At 38.4% G+C, this 27,769-nt stretch overlaps 1 protein-coding gene across 1 annotated transcript in view; it reads right to left on the bottom strand.

Annotated features, from left to right (window-relative positions):
- Positions 1–27,769, bottom strand: part of LOC125764666 (protein similar) — a 107,890-nt gene that overhangs the window by 51,220 nt on the left and 28,901 nt on the right. Inside the window, exon 6 of the mRNA XM_049429108.1 lies at positions 23,092–23,233. Within this exon, the coding sequence (XP_049285065.1) occupies positions 23,092–23,233 (142 nt within the window). The remainder of the gene's footprint in view (positions 1–23,091; positions 23,234–27,769) is intronic.

Here is a 27,769-nt window from a genome sequence, read left to right as displayed (position 1 = left end):
TTAATGTCAATGACGTGTACCGCAAAGTTTATGCTATAATATGAGATTATTTTTAGTTTATTTTTCTGTATCTAAAGGAAGTGTTTGTTTCCAAAAAAATGTATTATTTTTAATATCTCACAAAAGCTCAAAATAACTGAGATGGAACTGCTGATAATTGACAGCTGTCATGGGGGGAAGTTTTTGTGATATGTGAAATGTTTCAAGAAAAGTAAAAGAAAACAATCACGCAAAGATTGCACAACCGTATCCGAGTGTGACATTCGATACGATGGGGGTTGATTTACCAGATAGGATATTGAACAGGGACAAGTTAAAGGAATGTTCTCTCATTCAATCTGTAACGACAAATTTGTAATATTAACTGCAACATAAGGATTTTTGGATTTTATAAAAAAATCCCAAACAAAATGTTAAGCATGATTTGGAACGGAATTTCTACTTTAATTTAAGCTCTATTTCACCATTACATAATGGATTGTCTGAACTACGTACCTTTGCTAGCTTAACGAACAATTTAAAAAGAACAGTCTGCACAGGCTCCACATTCCACAGGATTAGCGATGAAGTGGAACATTTCCTGCATAACTTATAATGGCAAGCTTGGTTTGCTACGAAACTACAGATCGCGAATCAGCTGCTACGATGGTGCTGGGAAGGGTTCTGGATCCGTTTTTCGGATCTGCTGAACCAATTGATAAAGGATAAAGTTTACCCGCAATGGAAAAAAGTCATTCGAGCAAAACCATCCCCCTGTATGGAAGTGTGGTAGAGCGAACGATAAAATGTAATTCAGGAATTTCAAATATTTCTTCTTGTGCCACAATCTACCTGGTTCTCGGTACGGATAGTAGTGTGAGGGAAGATGTCCACAAGTTGTACGTCTTACTTTTTATTTATTGATTGCATTTTCTCCCTTTGCAGAAAACTTTAACCACAGTGTGATGGTATTCCTCACACCACACCGTACTTCACATTTTGCACGATTTTGGGCAGAGCATAGCGGAATAGGTGTCTCTGTGTGTTTTGTCAGACGGAGTTCAATTTAGTCCGGAAACACTTTAAGAAGCCGTAAAGAAATGAACAATAAAGGAAATGCATACAAAGGAGCCGATATTCTTCCCTGCTATGGTTTTAACCGAGGTTTCCAACCATTTATGGATCCATAGACCGTGACTCCGTTCGCTATTATTGTGGTATGGATAATAAGAAGAAGAAAAAAAACACACACACAACGATCGAACAAATTGGCAGCCAGTACGGCAGGAAAATAAATTCGTTTCGTTTTGCTTTCACTTTTCTTCCTTCGTTTATTTGACAAAGTTGCAAAGGATGTCGTATGGAAAGTCGTTATTTTGCCTTTTCTGTGCACATCGACCTGGGATGCTGGGACGCTAGGATCTGGCAAAGGAAGATTGCTTTTATTGTATTTGTTAGCTTTCACTTTTTTTCTTGCGGGCCCGTAATGTTTGAAACGGAAGCCCAAAACAGGTAGATTGTGCCCTATCATGCGCAAGTCATCAAATGTCGTTCCAATTTTTGTAGCGCATATCTTCATGTTTTTTTTGTCACTACATGAACGTAGAGAAATTGTTATAACTTTAATTTCCTTCTGCACACATCTTGATGGGCGATAATAAGAAAAACTGGGGTTTCGATGGAAAGAATAACATTTCGTTGCCTAAGTCTAACCAAACGATCCAAAAACTAAGATAAATTACATTCCCTACGATGAAGTGGATCCTTAGAATTGGACACGCTATTTTGCCTTTCGTTTTCACAACGATACGTGACATGAGTTCCAGAAAGCGCGTGCTACTTGTATTCAGATATTTGGTTGATATTCAAAATCACACATCACCCAAAGCGCAAAAATCTTCTCCATCGAGAATAAAGGTGCGAAGAAAACAGAATGTGAATTTATTTTACACCCCACTACACTTATCAATCTGACAGGTGACAGGTTTCGGAGAAATGACAGATAAATAACAAACAAATAAACACACGGCAATGGGAAGTCGAATTGAAAAGGACGATCGAACAAAGTGTTTTGCCAAGAATCGACCATACTTATACCATTTTCTTGTGTATTTTTAATGCTACCAGGAGAACCAACAGATTTTAAAGATTTTGCGAACTTTTCACTTGAGAAAATGTGAATATATTTTAAGGATTTTCTGAATATTATCAGGACATTTTTTTTTCTAACATTAAACATGAAATTTCCTTCCGTATCACATATTACATCCCATTACATTAGTCCCCCCGAGAGTCGAATTAGTAACAACACTTAGTGTAATGCTTATCGAAATCTCAAAAAAGCAATCTTCCCATGCTACAGGTACGAAGGACCATTCTCCCCGGGATTACCGACGGAAGCACCAAAAGCATCTGGTAAATAATCAACTTGGCGTTCAAACAAATAGCATCGAATTAACAATCGTCCGAAGATGAACGCGTACCTTTTCCTGAGCACATCCTGAGTTTCAAGAGATCGAAGAAGCAATTAATGATGCTACGGTAGCGGTGAAAGGAGAACAAGAGACAGTGTGGGAGGTATAAACAAAAGGGAACAATTAAGTGCACTAATCTGGCTCTAGCTTAATGTGAGTTTAATTTCGCTTCGCACAAAACCGGTACGACACCAGCGCAACCTTTGGAGCAGCCAACCTTGGATGTTTGCTTTGACAGGTCAAAAATTTTGATTTCCTTTCCAGCGGTACACGGAACGAACGTGAAAATCCCACGTCAAATCCAGTCCTCCTCATCATGCAGTCAACAAAGAGTATTCGGGTGCCTAACTTGGGACTAACTGCTGTCGAATTTGATGGAGAGAATTTGAAGAACCGCACCACGGTCCGGAAGCAACGTCAACGCATGCATGCGAGAAGCCTGCTTGGTGCCAGGCTTGTGTACAAACACATACACACGCGTTCGACCAAAGGGTCACCAATTACGTAGGTTTCATTGTTTGGGTTCCCAGACCCAACCTAATCGATAGTGTCTGGCTTTGGTTTTGGTATTGTTTTGGGGCGCAGGGCGAGTTTTATACGCCAAAATGAACGCTACCTTCACACCCAACTGGATGGGTGTTTGGATATTCGTCTATTTTACTATGCTTTTATATACTTGTCGTTTACTAGCTTTTCCTACCGCTAAGCAGCACGGTTACAGCAAAAGCATTGGCCCGTTAACATACCACACACCATGAAGGGCCGTTGGACTTGTACACATAATTAGATTTGCGGACGAGTTATCCAACCAAACGGTGCCGTAATCGCACGCGCCGATATTTAACTATTATAGGCAACAAACAAAAAAGAAGCCTTGTTAGCTGATAGAATCTCATCGAGATAAAAACTTGGCCAACTCCCATATACGCTACCGCAGAGATACAGGAAAGCGTACAATAATAACAAACGAATAAGGCCGTCTTCTACTGTGAGCAGAGGAAACATTTCCACTCCACTTTCGGGCTCGAAAAGAGTTTGAATGCGATAGGACAAACTTTTGCCAGGCATAACTTTTCCTTTGTCCGGATCCAGCGGACGAAACAAACGGTGAAAAGGAAATAGACAGAAAATCCTATTTGGAACAGATACAAATAACATTTGGCACACATTCATTGAAGAAGTTTTGTATTCTGTGTTTCTAAGTTAGAGCAATAATACAACACGTATCTTTTGCTTTGTGCAAATTGAGCAATAATGTTACAGTAAGCCCTAGTCAGGTGACCGATTGATATACAGACATCATTTTCCGGAGTAGTTTCGAAAATTTCACCGTCTGAAATCTGCACGGCCAACGATAAATTATGGCTAACTTTAACGAAAACTTTAGTCCATTTGAGTAGTAGAGCAGGAAGGAAAAAGTTTCATAATCTAACTACTTTAGCCAAACATAGCACGGAGGCTGCGTTAAATGTCAGAAACCGAACAATTTTATGATCTTCATGAAGAAAGCAAGGAAAGAAAAAAACCGTTGAAAATGTATATCTGTGGAATAGCAATACACAAAACGGCACAATAATACCTATTCTGTTCGTAAAGAAATAATGATCAACACAAGTGTGTCTGTGGACATATTTCCCTTCAAAAGGAAACACAAAGCCAAGGTGCACGAACCTCTACAGCCAAGCACAAACTTTGGATCGTGCAAAAGCACACTTCTGTTATTTACGTCTTGAAAAGGAAAGCCCAGCATTCCCCTTGGCAGACAGGCACAATTGTCAACTACCGCGGGGTTACCCTAAACGGTAGTAAAAGAAAAAAGAAGCTTAAGCACTCCTTAGAACTTGGAAGGAAGTTAGCACGGAAACTGTTTCGTATTTTGTTCTACGTTTCTTCCTTTATTTTCTTCGAATTTTCATCCAACCCGGTGCTCTGTACATAAAGCTCTAACTGGCACATTACTGGTACCTCACCAACATCCGGCGCTAGAAAGTTCTTTGTCTCTAAACAACAAAAATGTCTTGTATGTATGTGTGTGTGTGGAGTTTTTTTTTCTCGAAACAAGACAGCTACACGTGTATGTATATACATGTAAGATTTTACTTTCAACCAAGAGGACAGAAGTGAAGCTAGATTGTTGAGGCAGTCGGAAACAAACGACATCTTCAACTGTGGTAGTGTGCCACTGTGTCTTTTGCCAGGGAAAAACTCTCTCACATTTTCTCACCGGATTTTTTTTTATACACAAAATAAAAAGGGAAAGTTTTCTCCTATTTTCCTAGCAAAAGTTGAGCATTAATAGCGTGGTATGAGTTGCATTTTTTCCCTTGTCGTTATTTCGTTCTGCCCTACACTTTACAACCACACGATAAAGCAGCTCGCCCGGAAGAGCCTATCGTTCGTACTTTCCTCCGAGCGATCGTTGTTTGGCTGCATGGGCTCGCTCTCATTGACGAATTCCACACCACACCAAAGTCGAACACGTTTGCTCTGGTATTGGTGCATCCGTTCGGGTATGAACGCATGTTGCCTTGGAACCGTAGTTCAAGGTCTTCGCAAGGCCGCATGCTCAGATCATTCGCGTGTGTAGACATTTTTATTTTGTGTCCCGTTTGCTCTCCAAGCATGAGTTGTCTTTGTCTTGCTCACTGTTACCACTGGGCGTGCATTTGAAAAACAAAAACAAAACAAAAACTCCAAGTCCTGTGGCAGAAAACATTGCTTTTGGCTACTCGAGATATGAGGAATGCATACGCGAGCCATGTACCGTACTTTCAATGGCTGAGTTTATGCTCTTGTGCGTACACTTCAATTCTGTTTGTCTGTTTCTTCTACCTGGAATTGTATTTTGGTTTTTGGTGTTGGTAATAGTCACGGCAAGCAGACAACTTTCGTTTTCAATTGCTTTTCAGTGCTGCATATAATTTGTAGACAGATGATGTTGTTGTTATTACGAAACATAATTATAAAAGCTATAGATACAACTCTAAACGTATAATTAATTTATTATCAACATACATGGAGACACGTGTGACGACTAAGCTCTAAGCAACGAAAAATTAATTGATGGAGGCGCCTAGTGGATCGTACCAGCAAATTCCACACTTGAAAACGGCGAAGGTAATTTTCGTAATTGAAAATTTAATTAAAGCCACTTAAAGCTTTTGTGCCACGGCTTCATTTTATGTCCATGATTCTATTACTAACACAGAGCCAGCTTTGTAAATAAGTACTTTACGAAGCGAAGCAAACGGTTTCGGCTCGAACGAAGTCCATCGGAAGCGCTCCAATGAGAAAGGAACGGCTGGATAAAATGGGTAAAATTCCTCCACCGTACTGTCTCCTCTTTCCTCTCTGTTAAACTTGCGAACGTTGAGTTAAAATTAAGAACACTGAGCTAGGTAAAAATCCCGTCAGCCTATAAATAATGTCCAATTAAAAGTTGAATTTTCTGTTAAAATGTGCTAACGCTGAATGTTTGTAGGAAGTCTTAGAGAGCAGAATATTCTCACTGACACTCGAGAGACCAATAGAAAGTAACCTTAATCAGGAAATGGCACACAATGGGATGTTGTTGTGTGTGTTTTTTGGAAATAGCGACAAACAACGGACGACGTTTATTCGAGCCTACTTTCAGATTCATCAATTTAGGACTTTTCTAACCATCTCATCATGGCGATGAGAAAGTTTTAGCTTTGCCGAAACATCTTTTGGATTTTTGTTTTATTTTAGCGGTGCCTAAAATTGTGTCTTCCATCATTAAACTCATTATTGACCTTTATTGGCAGTTTTTGGGAAAAGTCAAAGTTTTGTAATTAATTTGGCCAAAAGCGTTAGGGGAAAAAGATGAATAAAAAAAACACGCACACAAACGAAAGCAAGGCTTTGGGCTAAACCCGGTTACCGTTAGCACCTAACAGACAAACAGTTTGTTATTAAAAAGTCATTCAATTATGCATGTTTTGAAGGAAAAAAAAGAATGTCTTGAAATAAAAACAATTCTTATTTCCTTTCTTCCTTGCTTTTGCACCTACAATATTTAGATTACAATAATGTCTGGTAAATTGAACGCAATGGAACGATTAATCGTCAGGAAAAAAAATTTTTTGAGCCTCCGTTTCTGACAGCGCCACAATAAATACTCAAGCATTTAATGAAAGGCGACGATCGTCGTTACGCCGACCAAATGTCATTAACCAATTATTAGAATTGTTTCCTCAGTCTGTTGAGGAAGCCGGGGTATAATTAGTCGTTGCCACTTATGTGGCGCGTCTTACTTCTGTTATCAACGTCTTCCTTTGTGGCACACAACAACCACAAGCGTTTTTGGTTACCCATTTCTAGTTTTTCTTGACTTTATTAAATCCGAAGTAGGAGAATCTTGTGTACGAGGATTCGCCGGTCTGGATGGGATTCGATATACAGTCCCCTCCCTTTGCGATGGGCGAAGCGCCCATACTACCGGCCCATTACCAACAACATTAAAAATAAATATTTTTAAGAAAGTGATGTTATGGCGAGGATATTGAAAGATTTAATCTTTTATCAATGCTTTCATCAATATTTCATGCTTTTAATAAAATATCTTTATATGTATATATTATATAAAATTGAAAATAATTTGTAAGTACCAGTAACTTTTGCTAGGCGCACCTCCAAAACAGCAAAAGTAGCCGTTTTTTTACACGTTTAACCACACCGTACAATGTTTAAGGATGTATAACGTGCCTAGGGAAAATTCCCAACATTTCATGAAAAACTTCACCATGGAAAAACATTAATCTTCGTTCTGCTTGATGTATGTATAAGTCCGAGTACGTGAGTTAGCTGTCTAATGAGGCATTTTAATTCACTTCGAGCAGCAGCATTGTTATAATCGTAGGCTAAAAACGAATCTAACGCAGCACCAGTAGAATATATTTAAGAGGATTACGGTGTTTCGCAATTTCAAGAGATCGGGAAGCTTTCCCACAAGAAGTACGTGTAAAGTGCGATACAAAAACAATCATTGCATAAGTTTATTATGCTGCAAAGGAGGAGTGGTAAGGATTTCGAGATTCAAAAATCGATAACCGTGAAAATGAAAATTAAAATATCTTCAGTGTTTTGCGATTTAACTGTAAACCTAGTTACACATCATCAAATTCAAACATGAGCGAAACGATAAAAATTTTCGTTCATTTTTCTGTATCATATCTGAAAGTCGCGCAACGCCCTGGTTTAATTGGATCTTCACAGCATAATTAGTACGATGTAATGAGCGTGTTATGCTAAGCAAATGAAAACCAGTTAGCAGTTATAATGAAGCATTATGGGCGCTATGCTCCAGAAGATACCATCATCGTAGCCGATATTATGAAGTTGGGGTATATTCCTGCAACAAAAATCTTTAACACTAACACACTAACAATATCACGTTTACTTATCGTTTAGTTCCATGGATTTTGCATCCTTTTACATTTATTCCTTTTCTTGTTTTTTACCATTAAACCGATATTAATTACACTTTTTAAACACTTTTCTTGCATGAGAAAACAAGTTCCACAACATAACACTTGTGTCAGATGTTTCGCTTAATATTCTCATAGTGATATGAAATATTAACGTGCATTAGCTTGTAGCATGCAACTGTTGAAATGAGAAGTTGCAGTTTCATTTTTGAACAACATAGACAAATGTCACTCGTTATGTTTTGTTATGTAATGCAACAACACCAAACACTAACACACACAGTAAGCTTCTCCATGTTGATGAGATTAGAAGATTTGCACCTTTAGGAATATGGCTTTCGGGAACGCTTGAGAATCGATAAGCAAATGTCCCCCTACTACCACCGTCTTACACACATTCCCAGTGGAAAACAGTTCTACCAACACTTGAACGTGTACATTTTTCTTCACATCCAGTGCACTCCAGTGTGAATGATTTGTGGAGCGTTTGTTTGCTGTACTTGAAACACGATTAAATAACGAGAACAACAACACAACCGTTTCTGTCTCGTGTAGCTCATCTAACGGCTAGCGAGACGACTACCCGACCTGTATCGTATCGACGACAACCAACAATACTGAAAAACCTAAACCCAACCCAAAAACCCAACCACTCGCTTTTGGTGTTTTATTTTTTGTCGACTTGTCTTTTCACTTCCCTATCCACCCACCGGTTTCTTTTTCTAGCACAGAATTTTTACAGACTGCAACGGAACGGTCGTGGAACGACGAGACGGCAGATTGGCAAAAGAATGTATAATATCCTCGCACTGTTTCCTCGCACCAGACAGACGGTCACCACCTTCCTTTGTCACCTCTTCTAAGAACCCGGTGCTCATATCGTCCTCATTCGGTGTATGTTTGTTGGTTAAAGCTCATGTTTATTTTGCTTTGCCGGATTTGAGCATAATTTCCCTTAGTCAACCGATCCGCACCAACCGAAGGACTCATCATAACAAATGTTCAGTTCGACGGTTGTATTGGTGAAGTGAAATGTTGTCACCACTACACATACAGATCGCCAAAAATCAGCTGAGTGGTAATCAATAATTTACAGCTTCCTTTTTGTTGTTGGTTGGAATTTTCATCTAAATTTTCGTAATATTTTTACAAAACACCATGCGTCTCCATTAACGCTGAGCAAAAGGAAAAATGGATTATTTTTAGGCTATTCTAAAAATTTATGACAAGATACTATATATTTATTGTTTGTACATGATATGCATTTGGAATAGCAGTAATAAATAATAGCCGGTATACATTGGAATGTGCTGAAAAGTTTAATGATGTGTAGAGCACGCACACACGGGAAAACTAACCATCTATTAATTATTAACGAAATAATTAAAAGAAAATTGTTGAACTATTTAAACCTTTTCAACGTTTTCATGCTTGATCAACCAACACCATGAAATAAATTCGAAAGAAAGCTTCAGCAATGTCGCTCACAAATCTCTCATTCGATTCGAAACACATACACACGTAAAGCAGATGGCCAAATCAGCGCGTGCGTCAGGTTTTACTTTCACTTGCGTTGTTGTTTTCGCTTTTAAACAGCCTTCTGGCCTGTTCCAGCGGTGCTTACCAACAGCTAAAGCAGTGTGCGTGCAATGTGGCACTTTCGCTTTTTTTCTCGATTGTCATAGCCGGAACTAAGGGGTGGGAAATGGAAAAGCTTCATCACACACATACATACACTTGCAGTTGGGTCCTAGCCAGCGCATACAAAAACCGTTCCCCCACAGTACCAAACAAGGCTTTCGTTTTCCATACCAGACGTTAATTAGGCAAGTGGTATTTGTGAACTCGGAATAATATGTCTACAGACCTGGGCTTTTATGGGCTTCTGGCCCGACAAACGATGCCAGTCGACGATATCGCGTGTAGATATTTTTTTTTATTGTCCAATGAAACGAATGGCAAATAAAGAATAAGCACAAAAATAAAACACTATGTTCCCGGCACACGCGTACCTTGTCCGGAGCACACCCTTCTTTGCGAGTTGGCCGGAAGCTTCCAAGTACCGGAAATACTTCCGTTTGATTTTTAACAAAAGACCAAAATAAGCTTTCATTATGGTCAGCTATGTTCGTTTTTGTGTATACGATCTTCTGGAAAATTCACTTCGGTTTTTATGTTTGATAGAAAATTTTTTGCTTTACTTTACAATTTTTCAAACCTTTTCCTTTTTCCTTCTTTATCTTACAATTTTCGAAACTTATTTTCTGGAAAATTGCACATTTATTTCATATCTTAGCGTCTCCTATATAATTTACCCTCGTGCAAACTAAAAAAAATCAAACACTTTCATCACTTCACCTTAGACTTGTGTGCTACGTATTTTCCGATGCCATTCTCGGTGTCGCGATCGGACTACCAGGGAATTGGTACCGTAATCTAATTTTTTATTGAAGCAATAAACTCGCTCGAATGAAATGCGACGCTTTGTGGGGATCGTAGCGTTCCGTAACGCTTTTGCTGGATTTTCAAAACCCCGGGCCCGGAAACGAGCGCGCCAGTATCCTCGACTTACCGCAATCCTTCCAATAATGTTCGGGTTCGGCATGGATTATTTCGGTGGCAAAAAAATAAAAACCTAGATTTTCGCCTCGCTAGCTTCGAATAAAGCTGGCTTCCGGGCACGACAAATCTGGCAGTTTACGCTGCTACTACGTGAGACTATTAAACATGCGATCTGTTATTTCTTCCATCAAGCTAAAATGCAACATTTACCAAAAAAAGGATTCCCTTTTGCTGCAAAATAAAATCCGACAGCGGTGTATGCTAGGGCAAAATAAAACCTAACCTAATGTGATTAAAGATCGACTATTTAATGTTGAATCTGATAAACTTCCCGGTTGTTTTCTCACTTGCCTAACCACGGGAAGAAAATAGGGCAAAGGATGCTCACATATTTTCATTCCCATCACCACCAGTCTTCGGAGGTAATGGTAAAACCTTTTGCTCTATTCTATTCCTGCAATACGAACATAGTCTATTTACTTCGAAATTCCCAATTTTTTTAACCTTCACTTCAAGCATCAAACAGCATGAGGAATGAAGAAGCAAAGCACGAGTAGAAGAGGGATTCTACACAAATTAGAAATTCTTGCTCAATTTTGTGGGTAAGTAATGGGCTTTAGGCTTCGCAAAGCAGAAAACGAGGACCGATCAGAGAAGCTTGATAAGTTCGGGCCCAAGCTATTCCCGTTTTTTCTACAAAATAGCCCCAAAGATTCGGAACGCACGGTGTGGCTTCCTTTTTTAACAATGCATTCTTTGTTGAAAAGAGGCAGGAAAAACCCATATCCTGCTGTGCACACTAGGTTTGTAGAGTAAAGTGTATCGCTTTAATAAAGTGTGACTTCTTACGCACACAAAAAAAGAAGCGAAAATTCTTATTGCTCCTCTATTGCGTGAGTAAAGCTACTTTTGCAAATTAATTTATGTGACGCGTTGACAGATTCAGGATCGTAAACGATGTGTTTCGAAGGCGTACACCGAGAATTTGGTACAAACATGTTGTGCTACGAAACGTTATCTTTCAAATGACGAATATATTATCGTTGTTACCTAACTATGGATATAAGCAAATGACATAACAATAAAAAAATATTCAATGTAGCGAACTTGCAGCGAACACCGGAACTCCACTGTTTCACATACATATAGATATTTAAAACGTTTTGAGTCAGTATATAAAATCGAAGATTAAAAAACCATGATTGCTCATTAACGAAACAAGACTTCCGAGAAGGACGTTAAAGGTACTACCGAGACATAAAAGGATCAAATATGTCACTGCCAACGACGACGAGTAGTGGACTACATAAAATAAATCACAAAAAACCGATGCTCAATTAATGAAGTTACTTGTCCATGCAGAGAAGTGACCAGATCAAACGATAAACCTTCGATGGGATCTCCATAAAAAGTCAGGACTAAATCCAGGAGCGCTAAATCCTATATAAAAAGGCATCAGGAAACCTGAAAAGTTCGTATATACCTTTTCGCAACGAAATATAATTCGCTACGACTTAGGTGGCCTAGTCTGGTTGATAGTGTAGGTGATATTAAATAAAATGAGGATATTTTCTTTTTATATCGTTAGGTTTCTCTGAGAACATGATAGTTTTCATTTCTCTCCAAACTTTATGTCTACAATGGCTATCTAATACAACTTATCATGAATTAACGTATCAGAATTCTGTAACCTTTGAGATTCGACGGGAAAAAGGGCGAGAGTTTCAAAGAGCACCCATGCCCAAAGTATGTTTAAGCTTAAAATATAATCACTGACAGCAAAACACACCCATTGTTTCGAAACCAAGTTTATTAGAACTTAAGCGGGTGTAACTTCCACCAGGGGAAAAAAACATTCCTGTTTGTTGCTCAAGCAAGTAACGCTGAAGTTGCCGCGAAGTACATCGCTAAAGCGTAATTGTACTTACACTTCTACACGAGGAAACGGAAACAAAAACTTAAACATGCAGCCCCATACACAGCAACATAAAAAAAGCACTTCTTACGTTGAAGCTCTTCCTTTCCTTTGTATCATGTGTTCATGTTCCGCATTGCAACTTGATGGTAAAAAACCAACGAAACCCAGGAGGGTACGGTTAACATTCCATTGTTACAAACACATACCTACGGCTATGGGGCGTTATGGTTTTCACGCGCCACATCCGGATTTCCGGCAAGAAATTACTAAGCACCAGCAAAAGCAGGAAAAACGCCTTCAGAAGGCGAAGTTTCACCGATACACGTTCGCATGCATGATCCAGCAAAAGTCGCCCCGAAGGTAGTTACCACTTGCTGCTGCAGCTGTTGTAAAAGTTATGTTAATTTGATTTGTAATTTGCCACCATTCAAAGCTCGGATCTCCCCCCAACCCCCTCCTCTACACCTCAGGAGCTTCTGTGACGTCCCTTTCAATTCTGTCAATCTTCTTGCAACTTTATAGGCAAGACCTGAGGGTAAGCTTAGGGTTTCGGTTTTCACTGTAAAAAGCTTCGAAAATTGGAACTGGATAATGATGCCAGTATAGAGGAGAGGAAAATCACAAACGCGGGTGTAAGGCATGTTAGAAAACCGTTACGAAATTAGATAAGAAAGTAAAAGCGACCAGCTTTACGACGGGTTTTGCCTTGACGCTTGGATGACAGTGGTCTGACATTTGGTGTAGGTTGTACGTATTTTCACCTTTAGTTTGCTTTTAATGCTTTAAATAATTAAATATATTCTTTCCTTTGTAATACCGAACAAATTTGCTTTTAGAAAAATGGACAGTCGTTATTTTAATATTATAAAAAATCAACCAATTTCAAACATCTCCGGTCCAGGTTAAAATTCTTAGACAAACTTAATAGAAAACTTTTAAATTCAATCAACATCAGTTTTGCTTGAAAGCTTGCAATTATACAATTTTGAAAATCACTGTTTATCACAAGATGTTAACGATTTTTTATGATATTTTTTGTAATATTTTTTCACGTGCTACACCATTCAAACGGTAGAGAAGTCTTCATCTCGCTTCGTTTGATAGTGCTTTCATTTTGGAATGCTTTACGACCATTATAAGAAAGAGAAAAAAAAATCCGTCTTAAATCAACCCTCGGATTAGGAAAAGCAAAGGGAAGGGAAACGGCTTTCTACTTATAGGATCGAAGAGATTACGCAATTCTTCATTTCTTCCCCGTTCTGCTGCTTCATTTACTCTCCCTGTGCCATGTTTTCGTGACCCTCAAACGAATTTAATTAAGCCATAGCAGGACGGGTTTTTGCCATACTTTTGCTTTCATTTAATCACTGGGGGTACCGTACCTTGCGTTGCACACGATTTTGCGTTAAATTAGTGGCTTTGTTTAATGTTTAACGAGGAAAAAGGTGACACAGAACTGATTGTAGTGAAGAAGATTCGCTTTGGTTCAAATCTGATTAGTAGACAAAGAATCGTAGCGTAAAATCCAACGAATATCGTCAACAAGTACTCCAGATAGAAGTAATAAATGTCCAGAATTCAGTAATAAATGCGAATATGACACTTTTTTGACAAAACCTAACACATCAACATGGGGCAGTAAATTAAAAACAGGACAGTGTTACACAAAAAAATCATAAGGTTTCGAATTTCGAATTCCGATTTGCTTTCATTTTTCGAAATTCAGGATTAAACCCGGAGAATGTTCGCAATGTTGAAAATGTTACGCACTGCGTAACGTTCTCCCTTTTTTCTTTCTTCATCAAAACCACATTTTCGTTTTCTCTTCAATTCATTCCTAACAGTTAATTTGATACGGGTGAATTGCATCAAATACCAGAAGATGCTGACGGATGTGGAGTTTAGAGATGTTACAGCATTAGACGGAAGATACCAAAATGTCCCTAGATGCCAGCAACGCAACTCTTGGGACATCCATTTTAAATTGTGCTGAATTGGTTTAATATTTACATGAAAAAACCCCTCGCGATAACAATGGAAAGTAGAATATTGGAAAAAATATTTCGATGTATCAAACGTAGCGTTGTTGATTTTCGAAGGAATAATGTTGCTATATACTGTATCCCTAATTTAACGAATTAGATGTATAACAATTAATTTAAATATTTTTTGTAGCCAGATGGTTCAATGTTATTATGTTCTTTGTGAAATTTTGCCATTACGATGCTTACGTCCGTGTAAACAATCTCTTTAGAACACTTGTTCATGTATGTATAAAGACCAAGTAACATCGCCATAAGCATGATGAAGTAGTATTCAAAACAATAAACCATGGATCATGGATTTCACGCAAAGGCAAGCGAAATATAGGACGGCAAAAACAAATCTCTTATTGATCAAAAATTCTTCCTGTATCGTTTGATGGAAAGATTTACGAACACAGCAAGAACAACAACATGCTTAATTTTGAAATTATATCAACAATCAATCAAACCGAGCAGCTGTTTCAGCAGATAACAACTATGAGGTTGGCATGATGATAATGTTTGGAAGGTTCAACTGAAAGGTTAAACAAAAACCACAACCGGTTGAATCGCTCATCATCCAATGCTCACGTTGTTTGAAACCAGTTCAAATCATAATTCACCAACGACTGCATCCAATGACGTCTGAGAGCGAAACTGCATCTGTATCAAAACAAAAAACATGCTTCCGCTAGCAAAATCCTGATAATGCACATGATCTTAATCGCATTCGGAGGGGAAAAATACACCACAAGAAATGTACTGTTTAAATGCACATTGAAATGCATCAAGAAAAGTTAATTATTATGCGTTTTTTTCTGTTATGAAAAATACAACTCAACTTGCATTGTATTTTTTATTTCAAGGATTATGCTTACGATCGCTAGATATCGATCTTCTGTCAACAAGAACACTAATGTTTCTTCAACATTAAATTCTCTACGATGTTTTAAATCGAATACCAATAAATGCTATTGATTTTGGGCTACAGTGAGCTACACTTATACTTCAGAAAACGCCTTCCAACATTCACTTCGAACAACTGTTGAATAATAAGAAAAATATTGTAACAACATAATTTAGCTATCAATGATCGATGAGACTGTCTACAGCACTTTATGCAATCTATTTTTAACATGAGCTTCGACACGAGACTCGGTTTTAATTTTAACCTTGGACAGACGGTTCTCCTTACAAACCGTCCACCATTTTATTTCCACTACTTGGTGACACTCGATTGATTGTGGTAAGTATTTTATAGGCCACAATTGAGACCGGGTCAGGTTCAAGTGGCTCAGCTGGTGTTGATTAAATTTTTGGATTCGTTTGCTTCCATTTACTGTTCATCCGGACACCGGACAAAATGTTGATCAACATTTTGGGAAGGTCAAGAACAACGAAAACACGAAGAAAAAATCGAGAACTGAGGCAAGTGATGAACATGAGAGTTGACAACAGCTCTTAATTACACTGATGCTACATCTGTTGTTATGGATCTTTCTGAATGGAGAAAAAAAAGATCCATGTAAGTGTCGAACGTATCCATTAACTGGATGGTACTGCTTTTATACTGCAGCCCTTCATCTGTCTCTCAACAAATATGTGAAATGCACATTTTTATACAATACATTATTGAAACGATTGAAACGACACTAAGAACTTCTAACAACTTTCCAACATTTTCTATCCTTAGCTAGGTTGACTCAAAAAAAAAAAAAAAAAATAAACAAAATTAAAAAGTTCTGTTGGAGTTCGCGGGCAATGGCTTCTTGCAACGTACGATAGAGAATGTGCAACACGCAATACAGACATAATAAGACATTCATTTCTGATCAATCCTGCACGCACGTTCGCGTGTTTGTAGTATAACTTGATGATACCAGTAACCTCCATCGCGTTCATTATTTATTGACGATAATACGACGGCTTATCAAGCTGGCGATAGTGTTTGTATTTTTTTGTCTCTTCTAAACATCTTACCCTTTCGCTATGTTCCAGTATCATTAACATTTTTTCAACGGTTCCTCTTGTTGGTGGGTTGTTGGTGAGAGTGAAACAAAGTCAAATTCATAGATTGCAACACCTTGAACCCCTTCATTATATGATGAACATTACCTAACTATAGGGTACGGAAATGATATAGATCGTTCTTCTTCTTCTTCTTCTTTTCGTTGAGTGGGACACTACCCTCTATGGGACTAAGAAGTTACCTCCTCCGCCATATTCAAGGGTACAACCACTCCTGTAGGGCTTTCGACTACTAGAGTCATATGCCTCATATAGATCGTTGTAAGTAACTCTCCCTCAACAAGAATTTGAACATTATTTGCATACCTTGGCTTGGCTGCACTGCAGGATATGAAGGTAAGAAAAGCTATTTACTCATCACCCACGCCAGCTTGGCATTGCTAAGCAGTGGAATGTTAATGAGTGTGGTTAGTTAGTTGACCGGACTAAAGGAAATTCTTCAGCTGAATGAGTGAACCGAATATTTGGTACTCAATTATACAGCTTTAAACGCGACCAAGTACTTGTGGACTCATGCCATAACCTAATCCAAAGTAAATTAGAACTGATAATTACTTCCGAAATGGTTTACATTAACCTTACGAAATTACTTAACGTAGATTGTAAATTATTGCACACACGAAACACGTTTCTCCGTATTGCTGAGATCTTGTTATCATGTCCATAAGATTATATTATTCTTCAACATTTTCACAAAATAACAGAAAAATGAATCAGATTGAGATCATTTCGAAACAAGCTTATTTGAACAGAAAGCAAATAGTTTTTGCATTAGTTTAGGGAAAAATAGGCAAACATTGGGAAAAAGAACAGCACAAAACACATATCCACACATTAAAGCGGAATGTCATTCATTCATCGTCTGTCCGATCGAAACAGTTTTTGTGCCGTATTTGGTTATGAATGTTTCTGACAGTTCTGTCACGCGTACACCAATCGAGACCTTTTCTCCATCAACACTCTCTATGCGGTATTGATTCCGTAACTTGGTTAGGTTGCGTAGAATTCGGTGGTCCAGTGGTTCCTTCCGGACTCATTTCCGGGTTGTCTGCCAAAGACGTAAGTGACATAGAGACGAGTTCTGTTTTTTTTTCCACATCAAATATCGGAACCCTTAGTCCCTTAGTGGACATCCAGAACACGTATCACACATACATTATGAACAGTGGCCTTTTCGTTTTATCATATTGCAGATCAATAAGGACATTCCTTGAGGGGGGGTATATGAGAGTCACGTGTCTATGATTTTCGATTCACATAGATGTACATATCGTTCGCTGTGATGGCACGTCAATGTAATCGAGCAATTTGCTGGGGCACAATATGCTGACAAACAGAGCAATAGAGGATCGATTTTTTTTCTTAGATAAGGACGATTTTTTGACTTTTTGCTGAATATATTACATTACTACGAATCCTCATTTATTAAAATGCTATCAGATAGAATGAGGCATTCAAGATCTGCAGTTTTCCAAAAATTTAACCTCACAAAAGTGTTGTAATAAAGACGACTTCAAGCCCCTTATACCTTTCTTCATCGAGAAAACGGTTTAAAGAAATTAAAAAGAACAAAATACGAACGATTAAGAACGTTTAATTTCAAATATCTACTCAATTGCAAACATTTACAGATAAATTCATAACAAATGACATTTTAGATACTTATTATCTAATTAGATTAAATTTTATCTTTTTTCTTGTTCTCAACCCAAATCGAATTCTATGTCGCTTCCATTAAACGTTAGCCCAAACGTCTCAATTTTAGTGTAGCAACGTTCAAACGTTGCGTGATATGCCTTTCTGGTGGAAAAAACACCAAAACAAATTAATGAAATATATAAATAGTCAACATATGACAGCACTGCTGTTACCGTGCATCGAAATCGAATAGCCGCGTGGATACTCATTCTCAAAAAAGCAATACTAAAAGATGAAAACAAGTGTTGAACTTAGCCAGTCCCAGCGCACCCCTCTTTCAGCGTTTCAAATGTGAAACCACCGAAAGATAGCCGCACGCGCACCTATACATTCATTGAAGGAGTTTAAACTTTGTTTTTATTACTGCGTACACATTCATGAAAACAACAGCTACCGAACCAACGTAATCCGGTTTCCAAACGCAACTCTGAGTCCTTTTTACACGTGATTCTGGGACGGGGTGGTTCTCGTTCGGGGCGTTCAACCATAAATGCGGCGAGCATTGTTTCGGCTTTCATAATATGAGAACACTCTAAATATATAACTGCTACCGTGCTAGTCATGCGATCATGCGACACAGGTCGAAATAGAAATCCAAACCTTGCAGGAGTAAGCAAGCGCGATGATCAAACGATGACAATAACACACACGCTTAACCGTAGCGAAGCCGATCAACATTATTAACAACGATCCTCTGCAGCTGAGCAATAAATTATTTCACTACTGCTGACAGCTATGGCGTGCATATTAGGCAAAGCATGTAGTTATTCGTCGACCAATGATGTCTTTAGCTTTCACTTTTCAACAGGTAGGGGAACAGGAATGTTTGATTAACTTTTGAGATGTTTTCACTCTCATTCAAACGTAAGCTGCCTTCGTGTGGTACAATTATTCTAGTTTTTTCACACAAAGAACCATCGGTCCATGACGTTCGTATCATGCCAAAATTTTGCACCAATCGTTACGGTTGTCAAAAGGGGCTCGTCGTCGGTTAGATTTCATACCGCGAGACACACTTGCTCGGATACGGTGGTTTCAGTGGTTTTCGGGATCATTATGATCGTTGTTAAAATTGGTCTACCAGAGCGCCATGACAACCATCACCGATATCTCACCGGTGGTTGCTTACGATCACAAACGAAACGAATCGTTTTCGGCTATCGAGCAGCACAATCAACCAATCTGCTTGAAAAAAAAACACACGCACCCATCCGAGACCCCATAAGCTGGTTTTATGTTCGAGCTGTAGAGCATGTTTACTGTAGATTTTGCTTGATTCGGGTTAATTGATTGCAATGGTGCCATGTGGTCAACCGTTCTGAGTGGCGACAAAACGGAAGAGCCGTTGCGCAATATTGTGGCTTGTGAGCGAACATGGCGAAAGTACGAATAAAACAATCGTCAATGATTGGAGCTGCGAAGCATTGAAAACAACAAGAAATCACCTACACGTGCCGGTTGTTACGACAAAACAAACAAAAAAAAACATCATCTGATATGATATTAGCATCAAAATAGAAACTATACCGAAGAATGACGCGATGAAGTATGACGGAAAACTGGTTTCATGTGAGAACGGAAAACAACTTTATTATGGCTCCCGGTTGACGGACATTTCGGGTGTCTTGAGGAGGATTTTGAGGAGCATTCAAATGCTCGTGGCACTCAGATGACGGATTTTATATCTATTTTTTTAGCCATGTTTTGCATGCGCTCGTGCATCAGATGATCTGCCTGAGAGTTGTTGATCATGTACTGCTTTGTGATTTTTCAGTTATCGTTTTATTATTCTGTGAACAGCACAGATATAACAATTTCTTTTATATAAGTTCTAAACTTTTGAGTAAATTTAAAGCATAATGGTTTCATTAATTATTTAACAAAGATCCCACTTATATTGATAGGATGTACATCAAAGTGATAAGGAGGCGCCCCACAACAAATACAATCTACATAACCTAAAGCCACTATTTGTTTTGTGAAAGATGTTAATCTACAAAGCATTTCCTGGTAGAGCACAACTAATGGTTTACAATAATGAAAGGAATTGTTCCAATCGAGCGCTGTTTGTGATGCTTCCAGTTTGTTTCTATTCTTAAACTCATCTACGCGCGCCTCCAGTATGTTTATGTCTTATTTCAAGAGCACTTTGCATGAAACCATGTTGACTTGTTTATAAATAATCTCATCCTATCATTTCGTCTTCGATTAAGCTATCGAAGAAGATTAAACAAATGGATTGTTATTAAATAATAATAACAATAAAAAATATACATAAAGAAGGACTTTTCCTTTGATTCATTGCCAAGATCCGTAAGGCGTGGAAAGTTCTTCATGAGTTTTATGCGTGTTTATTTGGATTTTGTTTAGATTAATATAAAGTACCGTAAAGACGAATCTTCAACATAATTTTCCACAGCTTTCTTAAATAATAAATGATAATCCGCTATCAAGACAAATGAAATAAACAATAAAAAACTGTTTCCTACATTTTTAGATGTGAGAGAGAACCTCATCGCTATGGGAGGTGCATAAGATAGAAAATGATACAAATACGTTCTCAAATGTCTACATAAAACATTAAAAAAAATATTATTGCCACATTCCAACAACAAAGCTCTAGGCCCCGCGTTGAAATACTAAAGAATAAAAGAGAATTTTTGGTATGTTTTTCCCCAACCGTACTTTCGTGAATGTTTAAACAGTTTAGATCTATTTCGTGCCATTGGATTTTCACCACAGAGAATGATTTATAACGACAACTGCATCGAAAACGACCTTCAACTGCGATCGGCAATTTAAAACGATCACAATTAGGTGAAAAAGTTTAAATTTCGTGCTCACGTTACCACGTGTTAATGAACACATGTTAGAAACGGATGGTAACGGACTGAAGGACAAAAAGGACTTAATCAAGACACAATTTACGACACTTTAATAGCCATTAGCAGAATGTTGCAGTCAAAGGCAACAATTGCTCTCAAAGGCAACCAGTCGTAGAAATGTGACAGAATAAAATATAATAAAATCGTTACTTACCTTGACTAGGAGCTGCAGTATGAAAGAAGGTTATAAATCATATTTATTTGTGACAATTAAGTGTGCTTCGACAAAACATACCAAGCGGTTGAACTAAAGGAAAAAAATATTACGTTAAAGGAAAAAAATATTACGAAGAATATTCCTCAGAACATTTGAACGTTAGGTTGATGACCACACATGATCAAGCTCAACTACATATTATCTTCTGCCGAGAAGTGAGTTACAACAAAGCAGGCAAGATAAACGATGCATTTAGAAGGATGTATTTTCAATGGGAGCATAGGGACTGATAAATCACGGACAGAAATGCCGTCGCTAGCGATCTTTTTCCTAACACCGAGACAGCACAGTTGAGTAAAAGCCGTGCCCGATAGTACCGGTAGGGATTTGCAATAAATATAAACAGCCAAGCGCATGGTGAACCACCGGCAAATGCAGCACACAGGCGCTGCTCGAACAGTTGAGCTCTAATATAGGACTTAGCAGCTAGTAAACCGCGGCTGATAAGAAGGTAACGAGTTGATCGGGCAAGTCATAGTACCGGACGAAACGAATTGTACAGCATCATCATTGCGTTGCGGGTTCGGGTCAGATTGCAAACAAAGAGCTATTTTACGAAAGGACATCATCTTTGTTCGGTCTCGTTTTGAGCCATTCGAGCATATCCTGACTGAGATGCCGAAGAAAAGACCTGTTGTTGTGCTGGTTGCCGGTAGCACTATGTTTCCCATTTTTTTTGATTCGGAAGGCAACTGATTCGTCGTTCCGTGTAAATTTCGGTTAAGATACAACTTACAAAGAAGGAAAAAAAATCACACAATCATCCTACGGTTACTTTCGTTCGGTATCAGTACCGTTGGCACAAAGGAACAAGCTTTCGCCGCGGTGCCGCATTCTTACCGAGCGGAAATTATGCTCGTTCGGTTGTTTTGGATTGTGGATTCTTTGTCTTGTGGCAGAAATCCCAACCAAATCTTCTCCTCCCTTTGAACGAGATTGTCCAATGACATTGAATGCACAATGGTGCCAAATGTCGAGGTGATATCTGCCCGAAAAGTGTACTATTTCGTGGATGGCGACAAGAAAAAAAACAGGGAGAGAGGACAAGCGTCTAGTAAATATACTTTGCCGTACTAAACGCATGGACAATGCTGCAGCAAATGTAAGCCTCTGCACAGCTGGCTGAAGGTGGATTGAAATGCACCATTCATTGTGCACCTCGCCAATGACACACTGCATAGCGGATTGGCTGGCTTACCGATGATTGTCGGTGAATGCACAAACATAATTGAAATTTAGTTCGTTCGCCTATGGGGTACGGGGCTAATATAGCTCGTGTGGATGGTATTTTTCAAACGTCAGAAGATGAGTAAGACTGCGTGGTATAGGGATTACGTGACAATAGGGATTTTTTCATCACGCAGTTCAGAAGCTGTTACACTGCACGAATGATTTCAAATGCTTTACTTTACGATAGAAATGTATGGATAAATTTTCATCATGCCGCTGACGGCGCGATCAATGACATCCGTATATATTGTGCTATTATTTGAAGATTTATTTAAATGTATTAATAGTCGAAACACACTTAACGCACCTTTTGAAGTGAAAAATCATATAATTGTGTTGACAGATTTGACAGAAAAAATAGATTGAAATCTACCTCACGTCTTGATTGTCCTTATTTTAGTACTTTTTAGTACTTTTTCGTACTTTTTAGTACTTTTATAAATATCAAATCATTTGTGATTATTGAAGGACACCAAACAAATCACAACTACATTGAGATATATTTATTACAAAAAATATTGTAATAATAAAAAAAAACCATTCATAAGCGAACAAAGTGTTGTCACTTGTGTTGTTTTCCAGTCGATGCAGTTATCAATAAAAATAGAAAACAAAACAAATTCACTTACCTTAGGACGTAGTTAACGCATACAACACTGTGCGGTTTTTGCTTGTCGTATATGACGGTGGCTTGTGTAACAACCCAAGCATAGCCACCGGTCTTGGCCAGAAAACGATAGCGGCATGTTTCGCTTTGTCCCTTGCTGATAACTGGAAAGAAATGGATAAAAAATAGAAAAATAAATACAATTGGAAATATTTTTTTTTTTATATTATATTATACATGAAATAAACCAACAATTATACAAAACAAAAAAGTTAAAGGGTCATCCATTAGGAAAAAATACATTTATTTGCAAACGAAAAGGAAAATATTTGAATCCTTCGGAAAGTACTTCAACTTTGCTCAGTAGAAGGTATGGCTTATTCAACATGGACGTTTATCTGATTACCCAACGCTGAAACTAATCAAACACAAAATACCAATGCAATCACAAGCACGGTTTCCTTTGTGCGGTGCATCATCCAATCGAGTTCAAACAATGGCTTCTGGGTGCTAAATACATTGATGAAAACTTTTCATCCGTTTACCAATTTTTACGATGGTCATAGAACTTGAAACGAATCCAACAATAGAACCAAAGAGAGTGGAAAAATGTTTTCCCAATTTCCTAATATATACATTCCCGGTCACGCTGGAGCGGAGGAAAAGTGTCGAACCAGTAAGAGGTGGAATGAAAATCAAAGAAAAACTTTTTCATTTAGCTAATTTGCCACCGCTTTTGCCGTTGTTAAACTACATGTTTGCTCCCATCGGCAATGGACGATTTCCGCTCGTGCTTATGGTCGGGGATTAGGAACACTTCGGAAGATGCAGCACCAAACGTTAGCGCTGGGTTCGCGTGCAACGTTTGCGAGGTTAGGAGATTCAGGAAATTTTAATTTAACGCCAGTAGCGATATAAAGTGAATTCCCACTTGGCACTCCTTTGTGTGGTTGCTGGGAACAAAAGAAATGGAGATGTAATTAACACGGAATCAAACTTTACGTTACAAAACAACTTTAACAACTTACGGTGCTTTTTTTTTAAACCGCAAGCCACACTGCAATTGAGTTAAATAATTTTGCGGTTAAAGACTTTTTGGTTCCAGTATTGATGTACCATCGAATATACAGCAAAGTAATGAAGTGCAAGAAAAAGATTACGAAGTAAAAGCAAATAGCTCGTCAGCCGTAAATAAATAAAAAAGTTTGCAGTATCAAAATTAATAAAGGTAGATAAAATTACCCTTAAAGATGCAAAAATAAATAAACAACTCGACAATTTACTTTACACAACACAAAAAAAGGATTAGGAATTTCTTTACAATGCTGTGTATCGCCGCCAGGCATCCTTCTTTACCTTGCAATGCTAATGCATAGCCAACGACTAATTTTCCGAATCGATTGAGCTTTTAAGAGTATCGCATAAATTCCCATCTCCCAAAGAAAAAAAAAACATCAGCTCCTGAACCGGGGTGGAGCATCGTTATTGTGCAAATGGATAATAAAATCAAAGCTTCCGGAGCACTGGCCGAGCGAGGAATTTTCGGACAGGAAAGAACAAAATAAACGCTTTCTTAGTGCCTGTCCCAACCAAGTAAACACACACACACTAAAAGGGATATTATTTGCCCGTAGGACCGTAACAGGACATTTACCTATGCCACAAACAACAACTGCACCGGTCACGATTTCTCTTACTGCACGCCCCCAAAGTCCCTTAAAGCTATACGTGGCACAGCTCAACGTACAATTTACACCCGGCGAGGGCGTGTGCACTGAGTGAAGCAATAATGGCTGTCATTAATTGTGAATTTTATCGGTGCTCTATAAAAATCAATGTAAGACGGTTTATGTATTAGTGTGTTTAGTGCTTTAGTGCGCGGCCGTTGAGCCACCAGGCGCCTCCATCAAGCTTTTAGATTTTTGCTGCAGTTTTGGCTGTATCTAAATAATGCGTCGTACAGTAGCAGTACTTTAGGTTACAGCACTTATTACTTTTTGTATAAACAATAATCTATTTGCATCCGCTATTGATTTGACATGAAAGAAATAATGTCTCGCGGGAGAACAACAATGTTACTCCATTCAAGGCAAGAAACTTCCTCCATGGTGTTCCACCTTCTATCGTAACGGTCGTAAACAGTGAAACAAAGGAGATTGCAGCAGAACTAAATAAATTCCAAACCGAATCCTTTACTCACTAAATAAGCTTATTAAGTCCATGCAAGATTTATTAGGGGTTGAGCATAATTGAATTTTCAAAAAACCATCTCACAACCAGTTAAAGTCTTGCATTCTTAATGCACAACCATAGATTAACCTGCTGATGCCCTTTATGGCTTTGCTTTCTCATTTTGTCTCTAGCTTTGGCGATGGATGCTATCACAGCAGTAAGACCACAATAATAACAATGGACACAGTATCCTAAAGCATTAAGCATAATCTTATGGAAACACCAATGTCACACAAACTTTGCATCGCCATACCGTGGTACGATTTTTGTTATGCTTTTTTGGTTGTTGTTTGCATTTGCAAAATAATTCCATCCTACCGCAACATAAAGAATATGCCATCGACCATCTTCTTGAAATTATCCCCGCCTTATATCTTCCCGGGGTATCATTCGTCGTCGCACCGGTTTTTGGACGAACTACAAACACCAAACTTTGCCCCGAACGAGCAGCGGCAGCAACGCAAAGCGCATTATAATCATGTAAACATTGTTTCACTTCTTCCTTCCACACACCGTGAAGAAGCTTTTCGGGACATCTCGCAACTCCCATCTTTATTATGCTTTCCCACCTCTACGGCTCTTCCTAGGAGGACCCCAAACAAACGCGAACCCATCATGGGTGAATTTATGGAATGCCGTAAATTGTGAAGATTACTTTTTATGGCATTGGGAGACAAACGAAACTATACATTCCCATCCCTGACCTGTGTCCTGTGGCAGCAAACGACTCGAAAAACGTTTTACTTCTTTGTGGTGTGCCCATTCCCCTCCCATTTGGAAGCGACATAACAAAACTCTTTGGGCGTTGTGTGTTTTTCATCATTCCGAACACGGTGTGGAAATTCCTATAGGAAAATTGAAATGACAAAAAAAACCCGCGGGAGTGAAACGATGTAATGCTAAGAAACCATACCGCCTGGGAAGAACTGCCACCAACAAAACGCTTTGGTTACAAAGTTTGACCTGACCAGTTGCCAAATTTTAGAGTATTAGTTTACAAACTGCATCCTTTCGCTAAAGGGGGGGATATGACAAATGGGGAAGAAGATGAAGGGAATGGGCTACAAAAACCACCAACCAAGTCACCATTCAGTGCTGCAACTGTGAGAGTGCAGTAAACCTTTCAATCTGATAAGTTTTCTGGATTGCGTGGAAAGTTTGCATCAGCAACAGACACAGTCACACACGTAGAAGATATGTTACATTCGCTCATTTTATTTCATTTTATTCTCGGTGCAAAAAAATGTGTTTTTTTTTTCGTTCGTTTGTTTTTGCTACAAATTCTACCACACGAAGGCAATTTGTTTTTGAAGGCGAATGATAATTTCCCACGAGAGTAGTGGTTTGAAGAATTTGTTGTTTTCGGACTCCCATTGCCATCGTTTGTTTTTCATTGACTTGTCTAACTAAACTAGAAGGTTCACATTATAGTTTTGAAAGTTTTTTTGTACAAATCACTGCTTGTGATTTCGAATTTCTGGAACAGCTATTGAAAACAACTTATAGTTTTTTTTATTTAATTCACTTTAAGTCGAGTTATTGGTTGTATGCAATATAAAAAGGGATCATTGTTCTCATCTTATAACCTCAAGAGCTTTCCCCTTTCATGTAACTTATCATACTTTAACAAAAAAATAAAAAATAAATACTTGGGCAAAAATACATGGCCGCTTACCACCAAAAACCTGATAAAAGCGAAATTATCATCTAAATAATTCATCACACAACAGAAACTAATCCCGTCAAACAGACGCCATAACGCTTAAAGCTGCACTTGAAACCTTTAATCTCACGCTAATGATGCACTTGAGTTGTGCTTTTGTGATAATATCTCGCTCGAAGACGCGTTCATTCATCACATTCTGTCACCCGGACTTTCCGATTGGCAGTGACGAACGCAAAAACCCCACACAAATCCGTGCTCGTTTCGTAAATCTGTGCAGAACGGTTACATTCTACTCGTGTGCAATAAAGTATGCTTCAGAAGCAACATGATTGAAGTGTTTGTTATCGTAATCTTTTGCCCGAAAACTCTGAACCATACCGCAACTGTTTGCAGTAATTTGTTAAAAGTTGCGCTAAATTGCGGTATGAAGTGAGTGGGACTTTTTTTTCTGCTCCTGGGTGAGCATAAAGCTATTTGATTCGAAAATCTTTTTACCACCAATAATGCTCATTGTACCTTCTAGTGGAAGATATCTTTCACCGGCAGTGTAATCATCTTTTCCGTGGTAAAACCAACGAACTACTTAAGGGAACATAACATAAAAAACCCGGTAAAAGAGGTTAAAGAAATGTTTTTTTCAGAAGGAAATGTAGCTGAGCTTCCTAGTCAGTGTCACCAGCACCGATCAAACCGCTGCAGCAGCAGGCAAACAGACAGACTTTCCGCAGTACCGTAGACACCGACCTGCAAACACATGCGAAGCATCGAAAATTCAATTAAATTTATGAGAAGATGATAAATT

This window comes from Anopheles funestus, chromosome 2RL, assembly GCF_943734845.2.
Source record: "Anopheles funestus chromosome 2RL, idAnoFuneDA-416_04, whole genome shotgun sequence".
Classification (NCBI taxonomy): Eukaryota; Metazoa; Arthropoda; class Insecta; order Diptera; family Culicidae; genus Anopheles; species Anopheles funestus.
This window is presented reverse-complemented; position numbering and strand designations above follow the sequence as displayed.